At 44.6% G+C, this 15,589-nt stretch overlaps 1 protein-coding gene across 1 annotated transcript; it reads left to right on the forward strand.

The window, feature by feature from the left end:
• The first annotated feature begins 941 nt into the window (after positions 1–941).
• On the forward strand, positions 942–14,839 carry LOC124663570 (protein CELLULOSE SYNTHASE INTERACTIVE 3). The gene is made up of 9 exons (XM_047201258.1): positions 942–1,259; positions 1,371–1,623; positions 4,996–5,080; positions 6,285–6,416; positions 6,658–9,703; positions 10,661–13,205; positions 13,482–13,927; positions 14,185–14,301; positions 14,396–14,839. The coding sequence occupies exons 1-9, from the start codon at positions 942–944 to the stop codon at positions 14,552–14,554; spliced, it is 7,101 nt and encodes a 2,366-aa protein (XP_047057214.1). The 3' UTR covers positions 14,555–14,839.
• Positions 14,840–15,589: the final 750 nt, after the last annotated feature.

Raw genomic sequence — 15,589 nt, forward strand, 5'->3', positions numbered from 1 at the left:
TAGAGCTTAGAACCCCCTTACTATAGTTGATAGTATTTACATTAGTATTAGTTTGCGAGTACTTTAAAGTACTCACGGCCGTGTCCCTGGCTATTCAAATGGCCAGACTATGAAGAGGAGTACCAGAACCCGGAAGAAGGACAGCAGGACGTCTACGACAACTAGGACCACTCCTGACGTCAACAGTTGCCTGTGGAATAGTTGGACCACAATCGCTACTACTTCGCTTCCGCTATGTGTTTTGTAATAGGATCTCTAGATCCCTTATGTTGTATTAAGACTGGATCATGTGATCCTTTGTTGTAAGACGATTATGTGTTGTAATGAATGATGTGTTGTGATATCAATCTATTATGTCTCGCAAAAACAATATTCCTGGGATTGCGATGAATGGCATAGTAGGCATCTGGACTTAAAAATCCGGGTGTTGACAAAGGTGATCCATTATCGCCTTACCTTTTTCTATTTGTTGCTGATGGTTTGTCTTGCCTCATCAGAAGGGTGATCGAAGTTAAATCCCTGCGTGAGCTGCATATATGTAGAAGGGCACCAGGGATCTCGCATTTGCTATTTGCGGATGACAGCTTACTCTTCTTTGAAGCATCGGTTGATCAGGCTGTTGTTGTAAAATCAATCCTGGATAATTATGAACAGAGTACTGGACAACTTGTGAGCCTAGGGAAGTGCTCTGTATTATATGGTGATCAGTGCTCTTTGGAGACGCAAGCTCAGCTAAAGCAAATTCTCAAATATGACACTACATGTTTCGAGGAGAAATACCAGGACTCCCGGTTCCAGAGGGTAGAATGAAGAGCGGTAAGTTTAAACCTACTAAGGAGAAGTTCTCTAAACATGCTAGTGATTGGTCGGAAAAGTACATGTCGTCTGGCGCAAAAGAAGTCCTTATCAAATCATTCTTGCAATCTATCTCCACCTATGCAATGGGGGTGTTCAAATTTCCTGCGGGGTCTATTGAGGATCTATCACATATTATCCGCAACTTCTGGTGGGGCGATGAGCATGACAGAAGGCGAATGCACTGGGCGTCCTGGGACAAGCTCTGCAGGCCAAAATCTCAGGGTGGCATGGGTTTTAGGGACCTTAAGATATTCAACCAAGCCTTACTTGCTCGGCAGGCTTGGCGTCTTTTGCAACACCCCGAAAGCCTGTGCGCCAGATTGTTGAAAGCTAGATATTACCCTTCTGGGGATCTTCTGGACACCGCATTCATACAAAACCAGTCGCAGACCTGGCAAGGCGTTTTACATGGACTTGAACTTCTTTAAAAGGGCATTGTTTGGAGGATTGGATCTGGCACAAAAGTGCGGATATTCCGTGATAATTGGTTGCCTCGCCCTGATGCTTTGAAGGTGGAAGGGAGGAAATGCCACACTAGAAGACGCTGGGTCTCGGAGCTTATTAATCCAGTAACCAGAGAATGGGATGAAGTTGTGGTGAGAGAATGCTGTTTTCCTCGTGATGCCGAGGCTATCCTTTCAATCAAGCTTCCAGCTAGATCGTGTGAGGACTTTGTGGCGTGGCAACCGGAGAGCAACGGTATTTTCAGTGTCCGTTCAGCATATAGATTGGGTCTTCAGCCAACTATTGACACTCTGGGCAGGGGTCAGTCAAGCTCAGAACCCTCCGGCGACAGAGGTGTTTGGAACCTTGTCTGGAAAGCTAAGGTCCCCCAGAAGCTTCGGGTTTTTGCTTGGAAGGCGGCGACAGATTCCCTTGCCGTTCGCCTTGGCTTACACCGGAGAATACCCACAGTTGACCCTGTCTGCAGTATTTGTGGCCAAGAGGACGAGAGTGCTCATCACGCTCTTTTACGTCGTACTACGGCCCGAGCCACGAGAGACGAGACTAGGAAAGTGTGGACACTCGCCGGCGGAAGAAAATTTAAGGTTCTCTGGTCATGAGTGGTTTCTGAACCTTCTTGGGAATTTATCGAGTGCGGATAGAGATCGGATGATCTTCTTGCTATGGCGGGTCTGGCATCATCGTAACAATGTGGTGCATGGTGACGGTAAAGCATCAATCGTGGCTTCAGCGCGTTATATTGCAAATTATTACGACTCCTTCATCGCTGCACCGGCCCAAAACCCGACAGTTCATGATAAGGAATATATCCAGAGGAGAGGAAGCTCTGGACCTGCAAGCTTGATACCCTCCTCCATGTGGAAAGCTCCTCCAGAAGGTTATCTCAAGGCTAACGTCTGGTTGGGATCCATCTTCCAAAAGGGCCGGCCTAGGTGTAGCCATTCGTGATTGGAAGGGCCAGGTGATTCTCACGGAATGGAAATTTGTTCCTATATGCACAAGTGCGGAAGAAGCGAAGTCCTTGCATGCTTAGAAGGCCTAAGGCATCTCATAGATTTACGTCAGTGGCCAGCAAGTCTGGAGACGGATTGCCTCCGCGTGGTACATGGAATATCAGGCCATGATCAGAACCGTTCCTTGAGCTGGACTTCCTATGATGAAGCACGTGAACTTCTGAAGATCTACCTATTAGAGTTGTGAAGGTAGATAGGGCGAGCAATGCTGTGGCTCATGGCCTTGCGCAGTTAGGGAAGTCTAGTTCTAGTGGTGTGTTATGTGATTCAGCTCCTACATGTGTGTTGGAGTTGATTAGGGAGGAGCGGGAGATTCTCCTTGGTTAGTGGGTTGTGTTTGAACACTTTGTAATCTCGAAAACAACAGGTTTTTTTCGCACTTTTTTCCTTACCAGGGTACCGAAGGAGACTGGAAGGTTTTTAATGAGGCGGCCTGTTGTTTATTAATATATGTGTTCTGACCTAAAAAAAAAAGAAAAGAAAAAGGAATGAGTACGTACACTCTCGGCAATAATCAGTCTCGTACAACGGCGACCACCATGACCATACGGTATGCACGCACGAACATACGAATCCGTACATCCCACGATCTATACCCAGAGAGAAAGGTCGCCGTGATTCTGTCGCACTGCTGGCCCGGGCCCAGCCACTCTGTCCAGAGTGCCACTGACGACGGGGGTCCACGACGAGCCAGCCAGTTGCCGTTGCGAGCAGAGCACGTGAGGGAAAAGCGAACCCCACGTTGCTGACGCACGCCACCGGTAAAAAAATGACCCCAGCCGAGTGAGCGGCCGTTGGATCTCCAGGCCCGCACACTGACCCGTGGGCCCCGCCCGGACCAGACGCCTCCTGACCCACGTGTCAGAGAGCGCTATCTGTCGCGAGACGTTGGTCGCCAGAATGGAGGGACCAGTACTACCGGGACTGGGAGTTTGCTGTTTTGCAGATTGGTCCTTTCGTAATGCTGATATTATTTACGGATCTATTGCCAGCTACCGGTAAAAAAAGAGAAAAGGGATCACTGTGCCAGCTAATGCTTGTCGTTTCTGTGCTGTGTTCGTGCTTCATTGGCACAAAAGGAAACACTTTGCCTGCTTTCGTGGTTTTCAGATCGCAAAGTGTGAGGTTCCCAACTTTTGAGGATATATATATTGGTTTGATGCATTTCAAGCTCACCCCTCGCATCACTTATGGAAATGCATTCACGGGCAAATTTAGTACAGTAATAATCATCTAAACAAAACTCCGTATGAGCTGGTGTACAATAAATCAACGGCTCGCACGATAGATGATATTATAACGTCGGTGTTCTTTTCACTAATTTTACAATGCCTCAACTTTTGCGCAAAGGTAAAATATGAAACCATACAATTGTGCCGCTAATTGTCTAGCTGCACAATATCTACTCCAATGCTATTATAAAAAAGAGAGGAAAAAACACTTCAAAAATATGCTAGATGATCCAAGAGTTTTCACTCATTTCCTTAGAATCGGAGGACTCACATCCCGTTTTACACTGGATCACGGCAAATCTTCAAACCTATATATCTGGCACACTTACTCTTAATGATTTCATCGGTGATGGCTATGTTTTACACGAATCCGACCTCACTCTGGAATGACCTCTAGCTTATCAAAATGACAGACAAATATATGTGCATCATTTGGGCACTTCTAGATAGCGCGCATCCGGCATCCCTGGGTGTGATCTACTTTCTTGACATCCAATATATGTCATCTGTTGTCAGAACGCCCGAAGGGGAAGGATAGCACCGCCGCCACCGCCTACATTTCCCCGCCACTATTACCAACCGAACTGCCTCCACCCGTGTCTATTGTTGCTACCACGTCGCCTTGTCACTGCGCCCTGCCCAAAGCTCCGCCTTTGCCGGTCAGCTACTACCCCGTTCTTCTCTAGAGTCGGTGACCCACAACCTCACACCTAAGGTTCCTTCCTCGCCTTCGATATCACCGATGCTACCACGTTGAGCGCTTCTTCCAGCGAGGTCGCGGCTAGTGGAATCCTTCTATGTTATCTACGACTCGGTGGTTCTATTTGTTGGCCTCCCCTCTCTTCCTCTCTAGGTTCATTTTCACGAGAAAGAGGGACATATGAGGAGATAAGGCGAGCAGATAAGGTGGGCCCAACGAGACTTGTGTCGCGCGTTCACTGCGTAACAGAGCTGCTTCGGTTTTTATTACCATTTACAAAGATGTTGTGCACGTGGTAAAGAATGTCGCACGCCTAACTAATTACACTATTAGCCAGCGGCAAAAGTTTTCCGATAACGGTAGTGGTTAACATGTGAGCGGCTAAGTAGCACAAAATTCTCAAAACAGAGAAAATTCACGTGGACACATCTAATCAGTAGAAATTTGATCCCATGATCAACTCGAGCACTCCCACTTTCTAAAAAAATGCTTCCACTAGGCACACATTGATTTTCCTGCGATCTGCCCGTTACCGAAAGAGGGGCGCAATCAATTTCCACTTGAGCACCCAGGTGGCTGTCCACTTCCATTTCCGTAATAACGCGACAATGACAGGAGTGATCCGCGAAAACGCCCACCCTCCGCTTCCCCTCCCTCCACCCCCAAAGCTTTCACACGCATCTCCCTCTGTCGCCAAGAACACTTCACACTTCACACTCGCGCGCAGTGGGCGACCGGAGCGAGACCGAGCGCCGCCTCCAGCAGGCCTCCTCCGCCCCATCCTCGTCGCCGGACGCCCCTGCCCGCCCACGGTGAGTCCAGGCCTCCCGCTCTCGCCCGTCAATCTCCCGTCGCGTGGCCTGCCGCGACCGAGCCGCCCTCGGCGCTCAATTGGACCGATTCGTGCCCGTTTCGGGGGATTTCACTTTTTATCCTGGGCGTTTGTTGAGCTGTGGCGGCCGAGATCTCGTGGTTGGCGGCTCCGTCGGCGCCGCGAGGGAGGAGGACGCGCGGCGGGATTTCTTGTGCTTCGGCTGATATGACCGGCAGGGGGCCTTCGGTTCGGCGGCGGCGGCGCGGGGAGCGATCTGCGGAGGGCCGTAAAGCCCGTAATTCTCTAGACATTCTCTGCGCCAACCGTTTTCGTCTTACTTTGTTCTTAGCAATTAATGTCTGGTTGGCCTGATCTTCTTTGTGTAGAAAAGGTGTGCTTTTATCTGGTTCGTGATCTGCGTAATATATAGACAAACGGTGCTTGCGATTTCAGAGTTCCTAGCCTAGCCCCATTTACTCGCACCTGATTTCTGCAACGCCCTGCTGCTGCCGGAGGTCATAGTTTCTTGCAAGTGGAGGGCTGTTGGCTCTCAATGGTAGCATCGTGTTCCTTTTATTTGGTGAATTGGGGATTTCACCTTTTCTTCAAACCGGGACAATGCTAGGGTTATTTGGAGCTCATTGACATATATATTTGGGCGCCACTGCGGCTGAGGCGTCTACATGGATCTTACTAGTGAAGTAACAGAATCGGGGGGATTGGGTGATTGATCACGGGCGACAATTTTGATTTGTCATCTTTGATAGTTAAACTGGTGGGATTGGTGGAAAGTACCATTTGTTTGTACCTGTATTTTCCATGACGATTCTTGCACCGCCAGCTGGTTGCCTTGAGGAAGGGGTGTAGCTTGTGCTGGTTCTTGTGGTCTTTATCATTTTTTTGAATTGGATCCACGAAATTGTGACCACAATGGAATTTGTTATCAGCTACTCTAATTTGATGGTTACAACATTTCCTTACATATACTAGCTGTTCGAACTGGATCTGCTGACTGTGGCAGTGTGGATATCATGCTATGCATCTTTTACTATGTCACTCTTAAATTTATTATCTTGGTAACCACATGCTTTAGGCGGTAACCTTTCCGCCATTTTGGTATCACATAAGTTACTTTGAAAAATGGATGACACGAGCTGGCAATATTGCTTCGTTATGTTGAATAATTTCAGTTTGTCTTGTAGGAGGACAGATAAAACAATACAGGCGGTAAAAGTTGGTGACTGTTCAATCATGTCGTTTTCCAACGCAGCAGAGCCTCGAGGCACCCGAGAATCGACTTCACCTGCACCGTCCACATCATCTTCTAGATCAAGGTATAAAAGATCTCGTTTTGTTCACTCTTCTTTTGTTATGCTTATGAGTTAGGACTTGGGACTAATCAGAAAGTGAATATTGTTGTGCACTGGAATTTAGCGCTTTGCAAAACTAGCGCAGCTTCTTTGACTTGTTAGTTGTTACATCATCATTTCGCAACACTTCGTGTTTATTTCAACTTTTCAAGCCTTTGTTTCTCTCTTCAAACTTTTTAACTATTGTTTGCTTATTACTATATAGGGAAGCATGCAATCTTGCAGAAGTCGATGATCCTGAAAGTGCAATGTCCACAGTTGCTCGATTGCTGGAGCAGTTACATGGTAGCATGACGTCAGTAGCAGAGAAGGAAGTGTCAACCAAACGATTGCTTGAACTCGCCAAAGCGAAAAAGGAGGCAAGGATTTTAATAGGTAGCCATTCTCAGGCTGTGCCATTATTTGTATCTATCCTTAGAAGTGGGACATCTTCGGCCAAAGTAAATGCTGCAGCCCTACTTAGTGCACTCTGCAAGGAAGAGGATCTGCGTGTCAAAGTTCTCCTAGGAGGTTGTATACCACCCTTACTCTCTCTCTTGAAGTCTGAATCTTCTGAAGCAAAGAAGGCTGCTGCGGAGGCTATTTTTGAAGTGTCTTCAGGTGGTCTTTCAGATGATCACATAGGCATGAAAATATTTGTGACGGAAGGTGTTGTGCCGACTCTTTGGGACTTGCTCAACCCTAGATCACGCCAAGATAGAGTGGTCGAGGGCTTTGTGACGGGGGCTTTAAGGAATCTCTGTGGGGACAAAGATGGTTATTGGAAGGCCACACTTGAAGCTGGTGGAGTAGAAATTATTACCAGCCTTCTTTCATCCAAGAATACTGCTTCACAGTCAAATGCTGCCTCCCTCTTGGCACGGCTGATCTCTGCTTTTGGCGATAGCATTCCCAAAATCATAGCAGCTGGGGCTATTAAGGCTCTTCTTCAGCTTTTGAAGCGAGACGATGACATTGCTGTTCGTGAAAGTGCTGCTGATGCTTTGGAGGCCCTATCTTCCAAGTCTACTACTGCAAAGAAAGCTGTGGTGGATGCAGGTGGCCTCCCTGTTTTGATTGGAGCTGTTGTAGCGCCTTCAAAAGAGGGCATGCGGGGGGATACCTGCCATTCTCTACAAAGCCATGCTGTTTGTGCTTTATCAAATATTTGTGGTGGAACAACATCTTTGTTGCTTTATCTGGGAGAGATCTGCAAATCACCCCAGTCAGTCCCCCTTGCTGACAGTCTTGGAGCACTTGCATATACATTGATGGTGTATAATGGTTCTGATGGCAAATCCTTTGATCCAGTTGAGATAGAAAGCATTTTGGTTGCGCTCCTAAAATCCAATGACATTAAGCTTGTGCTTGATCGTATTCTTGAAGCTTTAGCTAGCCTATACGGAAATGCATGTTTCTCTGGCAGACTTGATCACTCAAATGGAAAGAAGGTTCTTGTTGGGCTGGTAACTATGGCTTCTGATGATGCTCAAGAATATCTTGTTCATGCTTTAACTAGCTTGTGCTGTGATGGTCTTGGACTGTGGGAGGCTCTTGGAAAGAGAGAAGGAGTTCAGTTGCTAATATCATTACTTGGTCTTTCTAGTGAGCAGCACCAGGAGTATGCAGTTTCTTTATTGGCTATCTTGAGTGATGAAGTAGATGACAGTAAGTGGGCAATAACAGCTGCTGGAGGTATCCCTCCACTTGTTCAACTGCTGGAAACAGGATCTCAAATGGCAAAGGAGGATGCAGCCCATATCATATGCAACCTGTGCTGTCACAGTGATGATATCAGGGCATGTGTTGAGAGTGCAGGGGCTGTTCTGGCGCTAATTTGGCTTCTAAAGAGTGATAGTCCTCGTGGACAAGAGGCATCAGTCAAAGCATTGAAGAAGCTTATACGATCTGCCGATTCTGCCACAATTAATCAGTTGTTGGCACTGCTGCTCAATGACTCAATAAGCTCAAAGGCACATGCCATTACAGTTCTTGGGCATGTCCTTCTGCTGGCTCCTCAGAGAGAACTAGTTCAGAATGGAGCTCCAGCTAATAAAGGCCTTAGATCTCTTGTTCTTGTTCTTGACTCGTCAAATGAAGAATCTCAGGAATATGCTGCAACTGTGCTGGCTGATATTTTCAGTATGCGTCAGGATATTTGCGACAACTTAGCAACTGATGAAATTGTTCAGCCGTGCATTAAGCTTTTGACAAGTGGAAATCAAGTTATTGCAACACAATCTGCTCGAGCTTTAGGAGCACTCTCATGCTCGGCTAATACCATCTCGAAGAATAAGATGTCATGTATAGCTGAAGGTGATGTGCAACCTCTCATAGAGATGGCAAAGACATCATCCATTGATGCTGCTGAAGCAGCCATTGCAGCATTGGCAAATCTCCTATCAGATTCTCAGATTGCTAAAGGAGCGCTAGATGACAATATTGTCCAAGCTTTGATTAGAGTGCTAAAGGAGGGGAGCTTAGAAGGCAAAATTAGTGCCTCACGGTCACTTCATCACTTGCTCAACCAGTTCCCACTCACTGAAGTTTTTCCAGATTACTCATTGTGCTGTTTTGTAATTCATGCACTGCTCGTGTGTCTATCAGGCATCGGTTTGGAAAATGTTACTAGTTTGGATCCCCTGGATGTACTTGCTTTAATGGCGATGACGACGGAGAGTGGTCGTTTCAAGCCTCCTTTGTGGACTGCTTTTCTGGAATGTCCAGAAAGTTTAGAACCTTTAGTCCGCTGTATCAGTGTTGGGCTTCCCCCGATTCAAGATAAGTCAATTCAAATTATCACAAGGCTATGTCAGAAGAAATCTTCGCTGCTTGGTGAGCACATAAACAGAAGTCAAGGATGCATTGGTTCTCTTGCTTGTCGAGTTATGGAATCAACTAACATGGAAATAAGAATCGGCAGTGCAATCATCCTTATATCTGCTCTGAAGGACAACAGGGAACATTCAGTTGAAGTTCTTGAAGCATCAGGACATCTGAGGAGTCTAATATCTGCAGTCATTGATATGTTGAAGCAGTATTCCACTTCAACATCTCTAGACATTGAAGTTTGGAAACCTTATGCGGATAAGAGTTTGTTCAACTGTGAGCAGGATGACGTGCCTGACTCAGGAAAGGTTTTGGAAGAAACTGTGGCACATTTGCTCTCACTTATTTGTTCTTTTCATCCTAGGAGCAAACTTACTGTTATGGACCTTGGTGGTGTTGACATTATTTCTGAAAAACTTGCTAGCCACATTGCTAACCGGCAGGTGCATGTTTCACCTTTTAACTTTCTATTTTCCATTGTGTTGAATTACACTAATTTTCTAACTCTTTAACTGCAATCACTTGCTGATAAATTTAAGCTTTTACTTTGAACTACTATGCTGTTTGAGCTCGCGATACATCAAGATAATTTTTTTAAAATGCTACTTTATGGCCATGTACGTATTGATTCTGTATCCATTACTTCAAACTGTTACCTTTACTAGTTAGTTGGTTCTTTTTTGGGTCCAAGATTTCCCAATCCATGTTATACTACACTACTTGGTACCTCAAGGTGCTCTTGACAGTAATGTGGGTAGCTTAGTGAGTGTGGACAAATGTAGCTCAGGCAACTCATAGTCCGTTTTTTGAAAATTTCAGAAACAGCATTTTGAAGATTCAAAAGAATCTGAAAAAATATCTTGATGTAGATAATGTTGTACTTTAGGACCATGCAAAATCTCAACTAGAAGTACCTTATATTTGGGGCTACACAAAAATGATAAAATCTGGCATCTAAAGTAGTGAATAATGCAAAATTTCAAACATCTCAAATCTGTCAGATTTTGTCATTTTTGTGTAGCCCTGAATGTAAGGTATTTCGAGTTGAGATTCTCCACGTTCGTAAAGCACAACATTATCTACATCTTGATTTTTTTTAATCTACAAAATGTTGTTTTTAATTTTGAAAAGAAACATTGTATGTGTAGCTTGGGCTACACGTTGGGTTTTCCGTAGCTTAGTCTCAATTTGGTCACTACTGACTAGTGTAGAAGGGTGAAGAGTAATAGATGCACTGTTGGTGTGATATTAGTGTGAAGTATGTCTTAGGCTCTTAGCTCTTAACATGGATTCTATCCTGTAAAAGAATGGCTACCTTTTCTCTCTTGTCAGTTTGGAACTATTTTTACCTGGGTCTTTCCCTTGACAAAGTCAAATATTTAAATTGCTCTGTGTTACAGGAACAAGATGATGATTCAGAGAGCGTGTGGGCTTGCGCCCTTCTCTTGGCTACTTTATTTCAGGATTCAGTGGTTGTTCAATCTTCAGCAATAACACGAATTGTACCTTCTTTAGCTTCATTGCTAAGATCTGATAAGATAATTGACAAGTACTTTGCTGCTCAGTCACTGGCTAGCCTGGTTGGCACCGGAAGCAGAAGTATACAGCTTGCTATTGCAAACTCTGGTGCAGTTGCAGGTGCTATAGCTATGATTGGACAGATAGAATCTGATATGCCAAATCTTGTTACAATGGCTGAAGAATTCAAGTTAGCAGAGAATCCGAGTCAAATAATATTGAAAAGTCTTTTTGAGCTTGAAGATGTTCGTACAGGTGCTACTGCTCGAAGGTCCATACCCTTGCTAGTGGATATACTCAAACCAATGGCAGACAAACCAGGCGCACCTCTGGTTGCTTTGCACTTACTGACTCAACTAGCAGAAGGTAGCGAAACAAATAAAGTTGCTATGGCAGAGGCTGGAGTTGTAGATGCTTTAACTATGTATCTATCTTTAAGCCCGCAAGACTCAACTGAAACTACCATTATCAATCTACTAGGGATCTTATACAGAAACCCTGATCTGCTTTACCATGAATCCACTCTTAGCACTTTGAATCAACTTGTAGCTGTCTTACGTTTGGGCTCAAGAAATTCCAGGCTTAGTGCAGCAAGGACATTGCAGAACCTATTTGAATCAGAGAGTATAAGAGATACAGAGGTGGCTAGGCAAGCTATTCAGCCGTTACTTGACATGCTTGAGTCCGGAACAGAAATAGAACAGCAAGCCACACTTGGTGCTCTAATCAAACTTTCTGCCGGGATTATCTCAAAGGCTTCAGCTATGTTTGATGTAGAAGGCAATACAATTGAAAGCCTCTATAAAATTTTATCCTTCAGTTCGTCCTTAGAGCTTAAGAAAGATGCTGCTCAGCTCTGCTATGTTTTATTTGAGAACTCAAACATACGGGCATCACCGATTGCCACAGAATGTCTTCAGCCCCTGATATCATTGATGTCATCCGGCTCTAGTTTGGTTGTTGAACCAGCTGTCTGTGCTCTCAGCAGACTACTGGATGAAGAGCACAATTCAGAGATTGCTGCAACTAGTGATGTTGTTGATCTTCTTGTTAGTTTTGTTCCTGGAACGAACTACCAATTGTCAGAGGCGTCTATTGCTGCTCTCATAAAGTTGGGTAAGGACCGTCCAAACTGCAAACTTGACATGGTTAAAGCTGGTGTCATTGAGCATGCACTTGATATGATTCTGGATGTTCCTGTTTCTGTTAGTTCATCCATTGCCGAGTTACTTCGCATTTTAACAAACAACAGTGGCATTGCTAAAAGTTCCGCTGCTGCAAAAATGGTGGAACCACTTTTCTTGCTTTTACGTCGCCCTGATGTTACCATGTGGGACCAGCACAGTGCATTGCAAGCACTTGTAAATATTCTGGAGAAACCTCAGAGCCTAGCAGCATTGAAGTCAACCCCAAGTCAAATTATCGAGCCATTAATATCATTTCTTGAATCTCCCTCTCAAGCAATCCAACAACTGGGCACAGAGGTGCTGTCACATCTTCTGGAACAGGAACATTTCCAACAAGATATCACTACAAAACATGCAGTTGTCCCTCTGGTGCAGCTTGCTGGTATTGGAATCTTGAGCTTACAACAAACTGCAGTTAAAGCGCTTGAAAACATATCTCAGAGTTGGCCAAAGGCTGTAGCAGATGCCGGTGGAATATTTGAACTTTCTAAGGTAATTGTCCAGGATGACCCTCAGCCAAGTCAAGCATTATGGGAGTCTGCAGCACTTGTATTATGTAATGTTTTGCGTTATAGCTCTGACAACTATGTTAATGTCTCAATGGCTGTACTTGTAAGGCTGCTGAACTCCACCATGGAGAGTACAGTCACAATAGCTCTCGGGGCTCTTCTAGTGCAAGAGAAAAGTAATTCACGGTGTGCTGTAGCCATGGCTGAGGCTGGGGCTGTACGTGCACTGCTGGAGCTCCTTAAGAGTCATCGTTGCGAGGAATCTGCAGCAAGGTTGCTTGAAGCACTGATAAACAATGCAAGGGTCCGAGGAACAAAAGTTGCCAAACACTCAATTGCTCCTCTCTCACAGTATCTCTTAGATCCTCAATCAAAGAATCAAGCAGCTAAGTTTTTGGTGACTCTTGCACTAGGTGACATTTTCCAGCATGAAGCACTTGCAAGAGCAAGTGACTCTGTATCTGCCTGCCGTGCTCTTGTAAGCCTACTTGAGGACCAGCCTACAGAAGATATGACAATGGTTGCTATTTGTGCACTCCAAAGCTTGGTGATGCACAGCAGGACAAACAGGCGTGCTGTTGCGGAGGCTGGAGGCATTTTGGTTGTACAAGAGTTGCTTCTGTCTCCAAATGTAGATATTGCAGGACAGGCTGCTCTTCTAATCCAGTATCTTTTTTCGAATCATACACTTCAAGAATACGTGTCTAATGAGCTCATCCGCACTCTTACTGGTTAGTCGCTGATCTTTCTACTGGAATCAGATTTACTTTGATATTACCCTTCTGTTTTCCTGTTATCATTTTGGCTATGATGACCTATATCTCATTTAAACTGAATTTTATCCCATAATTGCAAAGCTATCAATCACCATCAGCATCTGCCTGTTCCAACTGATTGATCAGATGTGTTAAGTAACAAAATAAATAATTAAGTTCCAAGTACTAAATAGCCCTTCACTGTTATCTTTGTACTTTTTAATCTAAACTGCAATTTCTTGCAATCCTTAGAAAGTGAGCTGCTCTCTACATCAAGTATCAATGAAGTTATTCTGAGGACCATACATGTGATGTTCAGCAACTTCAGAAAGGTTCGGTTTTCCGAGGCAGCAACATTGTGCATACCCCATCTGGTGTGTGCCCTGAAAGATGGAAATGAGGCTGCCCAAGAGAGTGTGCTAGACACCCTTTGCTTGCTGAAAGAGTCTTGGCCCCAAATGAATGAAGACATTGCTAAAGCTCAGTCTCTGATTTTAGCTGAGGCTATACCTGTACTACAAATGCTTATGAAGACCTGTCCTCCCAGTTTTCATGACAGGGCTGAAAGCTTACTGCATTGCTTGCCTGGTTGCTTGACCGTGACCATCTTACGTGGGAATAACTTAAAACAGACAATGGGGAGTACAAATCCGTTTTGTTGCCTGCAAATAGGCAATGGCCCTCCAAGGCAAACCAAGGTATGTTCTTCAAGATGGTCTTTCCCTTTATGCTTCCATCTATGTTGCACGTTTTCTCTGCACCCAGTAATTCCAGTTAAATGAGCATTGCAAACATGTTTCGGAGCCGGATAAATTAAAGCGCATATCACTGTTATGCACTTGTCAGCTTTTCATACAAGATTCTCCATAGTATAGCATTTGTTGGATACGCATAATAACTTCCTACTTGATATATTTGTCAAGTCTTTGATTGCTGATATTTGCATTGTTGCCAGGTGGTTAACCATAGCATCTGCCCAGTCTGGAATGAGGGATTCACCTGGTTATTTGACATCCCCCCAAAAGGGCAGAAACTGTATATTTTGTGCAAAAGCAAAAATACATTTGGAAAGGTATGGTGTAACAACATCTTTTTCTCCTTCCTTTTATTGTACTCTTTTTTTTGCCTCTAATCATCTGTCTAAAACGTAACAACTTTTGCTTCAGTCAAACCTTGGAAGAGTGACCATCCAGATCGACAAAGTCGTGACCGAGGGAGTATACAGCGGGTTCTTCAGCCTCAGCCACGACGGCGGCAAGGACGGCTCGAGAACATTGGAGATAGAGATTGTATGGTCAAACAGACCGTCCAATGACAGCATGTAGCATGGCTAATTTCACCTGGGTATTATAGTCGCCGCTTCCATGTAAATCTGCCCCCCATATTTACATTCACATTCATTGGATTTTAGAAATCTACACCGCCTACAGACAGCTGCTTCATTCAATTATTCGGAGGTGGTTTTTGTAGCCTCTATAATAGGATGTAAACGGATTTTGGACCGGCTATATTTTTTTGTATAGGTGAGGTTTTTCTTTTTCGTGTAACTGTATTTTGGAGTAGGTTTGAAGATACAGAATGTGGTGCACGTGCTATCTGGTTGCTCTTCTTTTGGTGTGTTTTGTAGGCATTTTGATGTTGTATGTTAAAAGCTGTAGACTGGTTTTGGGACTACACGCGATGGGCTCTATTGGGCCGGCCCTCTCTACTCAACCTGCGGGAATACGCCATCGCGAGGGCAGCAGTAGGATTCCTACTTGTGCTCTTTCCGCCAGCATTATAAATGTTTATGCACCATTAGATTGACCATAATGTATGGCTATAGTTTATTTGGGGTACCACAAAAGGTCTCATTTTCAAAATAATAAAATCAGATTTTAGAAGTTCCACAAAATCGGTATTTACAGAATATTAAAATCAGATTTTAGAAATTCCACAAAATTGTGAAATGAGGTACTATAGAACATGTAAAAATTTGTTGAAAATATGTTGCATTTTGGGTTGAACAGAAGTCAAAAAATGGTGGCTTTAAAAAGGCAACGAGAACTTGATTTCCCTCTTCACAAAATATACCTCCTCTGTCCTAAGTTGTCTTGCCGGTTTTGTTGGGCGCTCCTATTCCGCTGCGGAAGGTAATAGCTCCCGCACGCAGCGCCCGGCTTTCACATCCTTTTTCGGCCGGCCCAAGAATGGGTACTGCTGCATTTTTTCGTTTTTCCAACTCCCTCCGATCTGGAAAAGAGTCAAAAAGTAAATTTTGCGAACACACCCTTGAACAAGGTATTTCATCAACCCGCACTCCTCATGGAAGCAACCAGGCCCACGACCCTCCTCCACGTGGATAGAGCTGGAGGCTGCGT

This window comes from Lolium rigidum, chromosome 6, assembly GCF_022539505.1.
Source record: "Lolium rigidum isolate FL_2022 chromosome 6, APGP_CSIRO_Lrig_0.1, whole genome shotgun sequence".
Lineage (NCBI taxonomy): Eukaryota > Viridiplantae > Streptophyta > Magnoliopsida > Poales > Poaceae > Lolium > Lolium rigidum.

Excerpts from the sequence above, each read along its gene's own strand:
- LOC124663570 (XM_047201258.1), top strand. The coding sequence starts at position 942 with ATGGGGGTGTTCAAATTTCCTGCGGGGTCTATTGAGGATCTATCACAT. Across the intron at positions 9,704-10,660 it reads GCCACATTGCTAACCGGCAG|GAACAAGATGATGATTCAGA; the intron begins GTGCATGTTTCA and ends TCTGTGTTACAG. Across the intron at positions 13,928-14,184 it reads GCCCTCCAAGGCAAACCAAG|GTGGTTAACCATAGCATCTG; the intron begins GTATGTTCTTCA and ends CATTGTTGCCAG.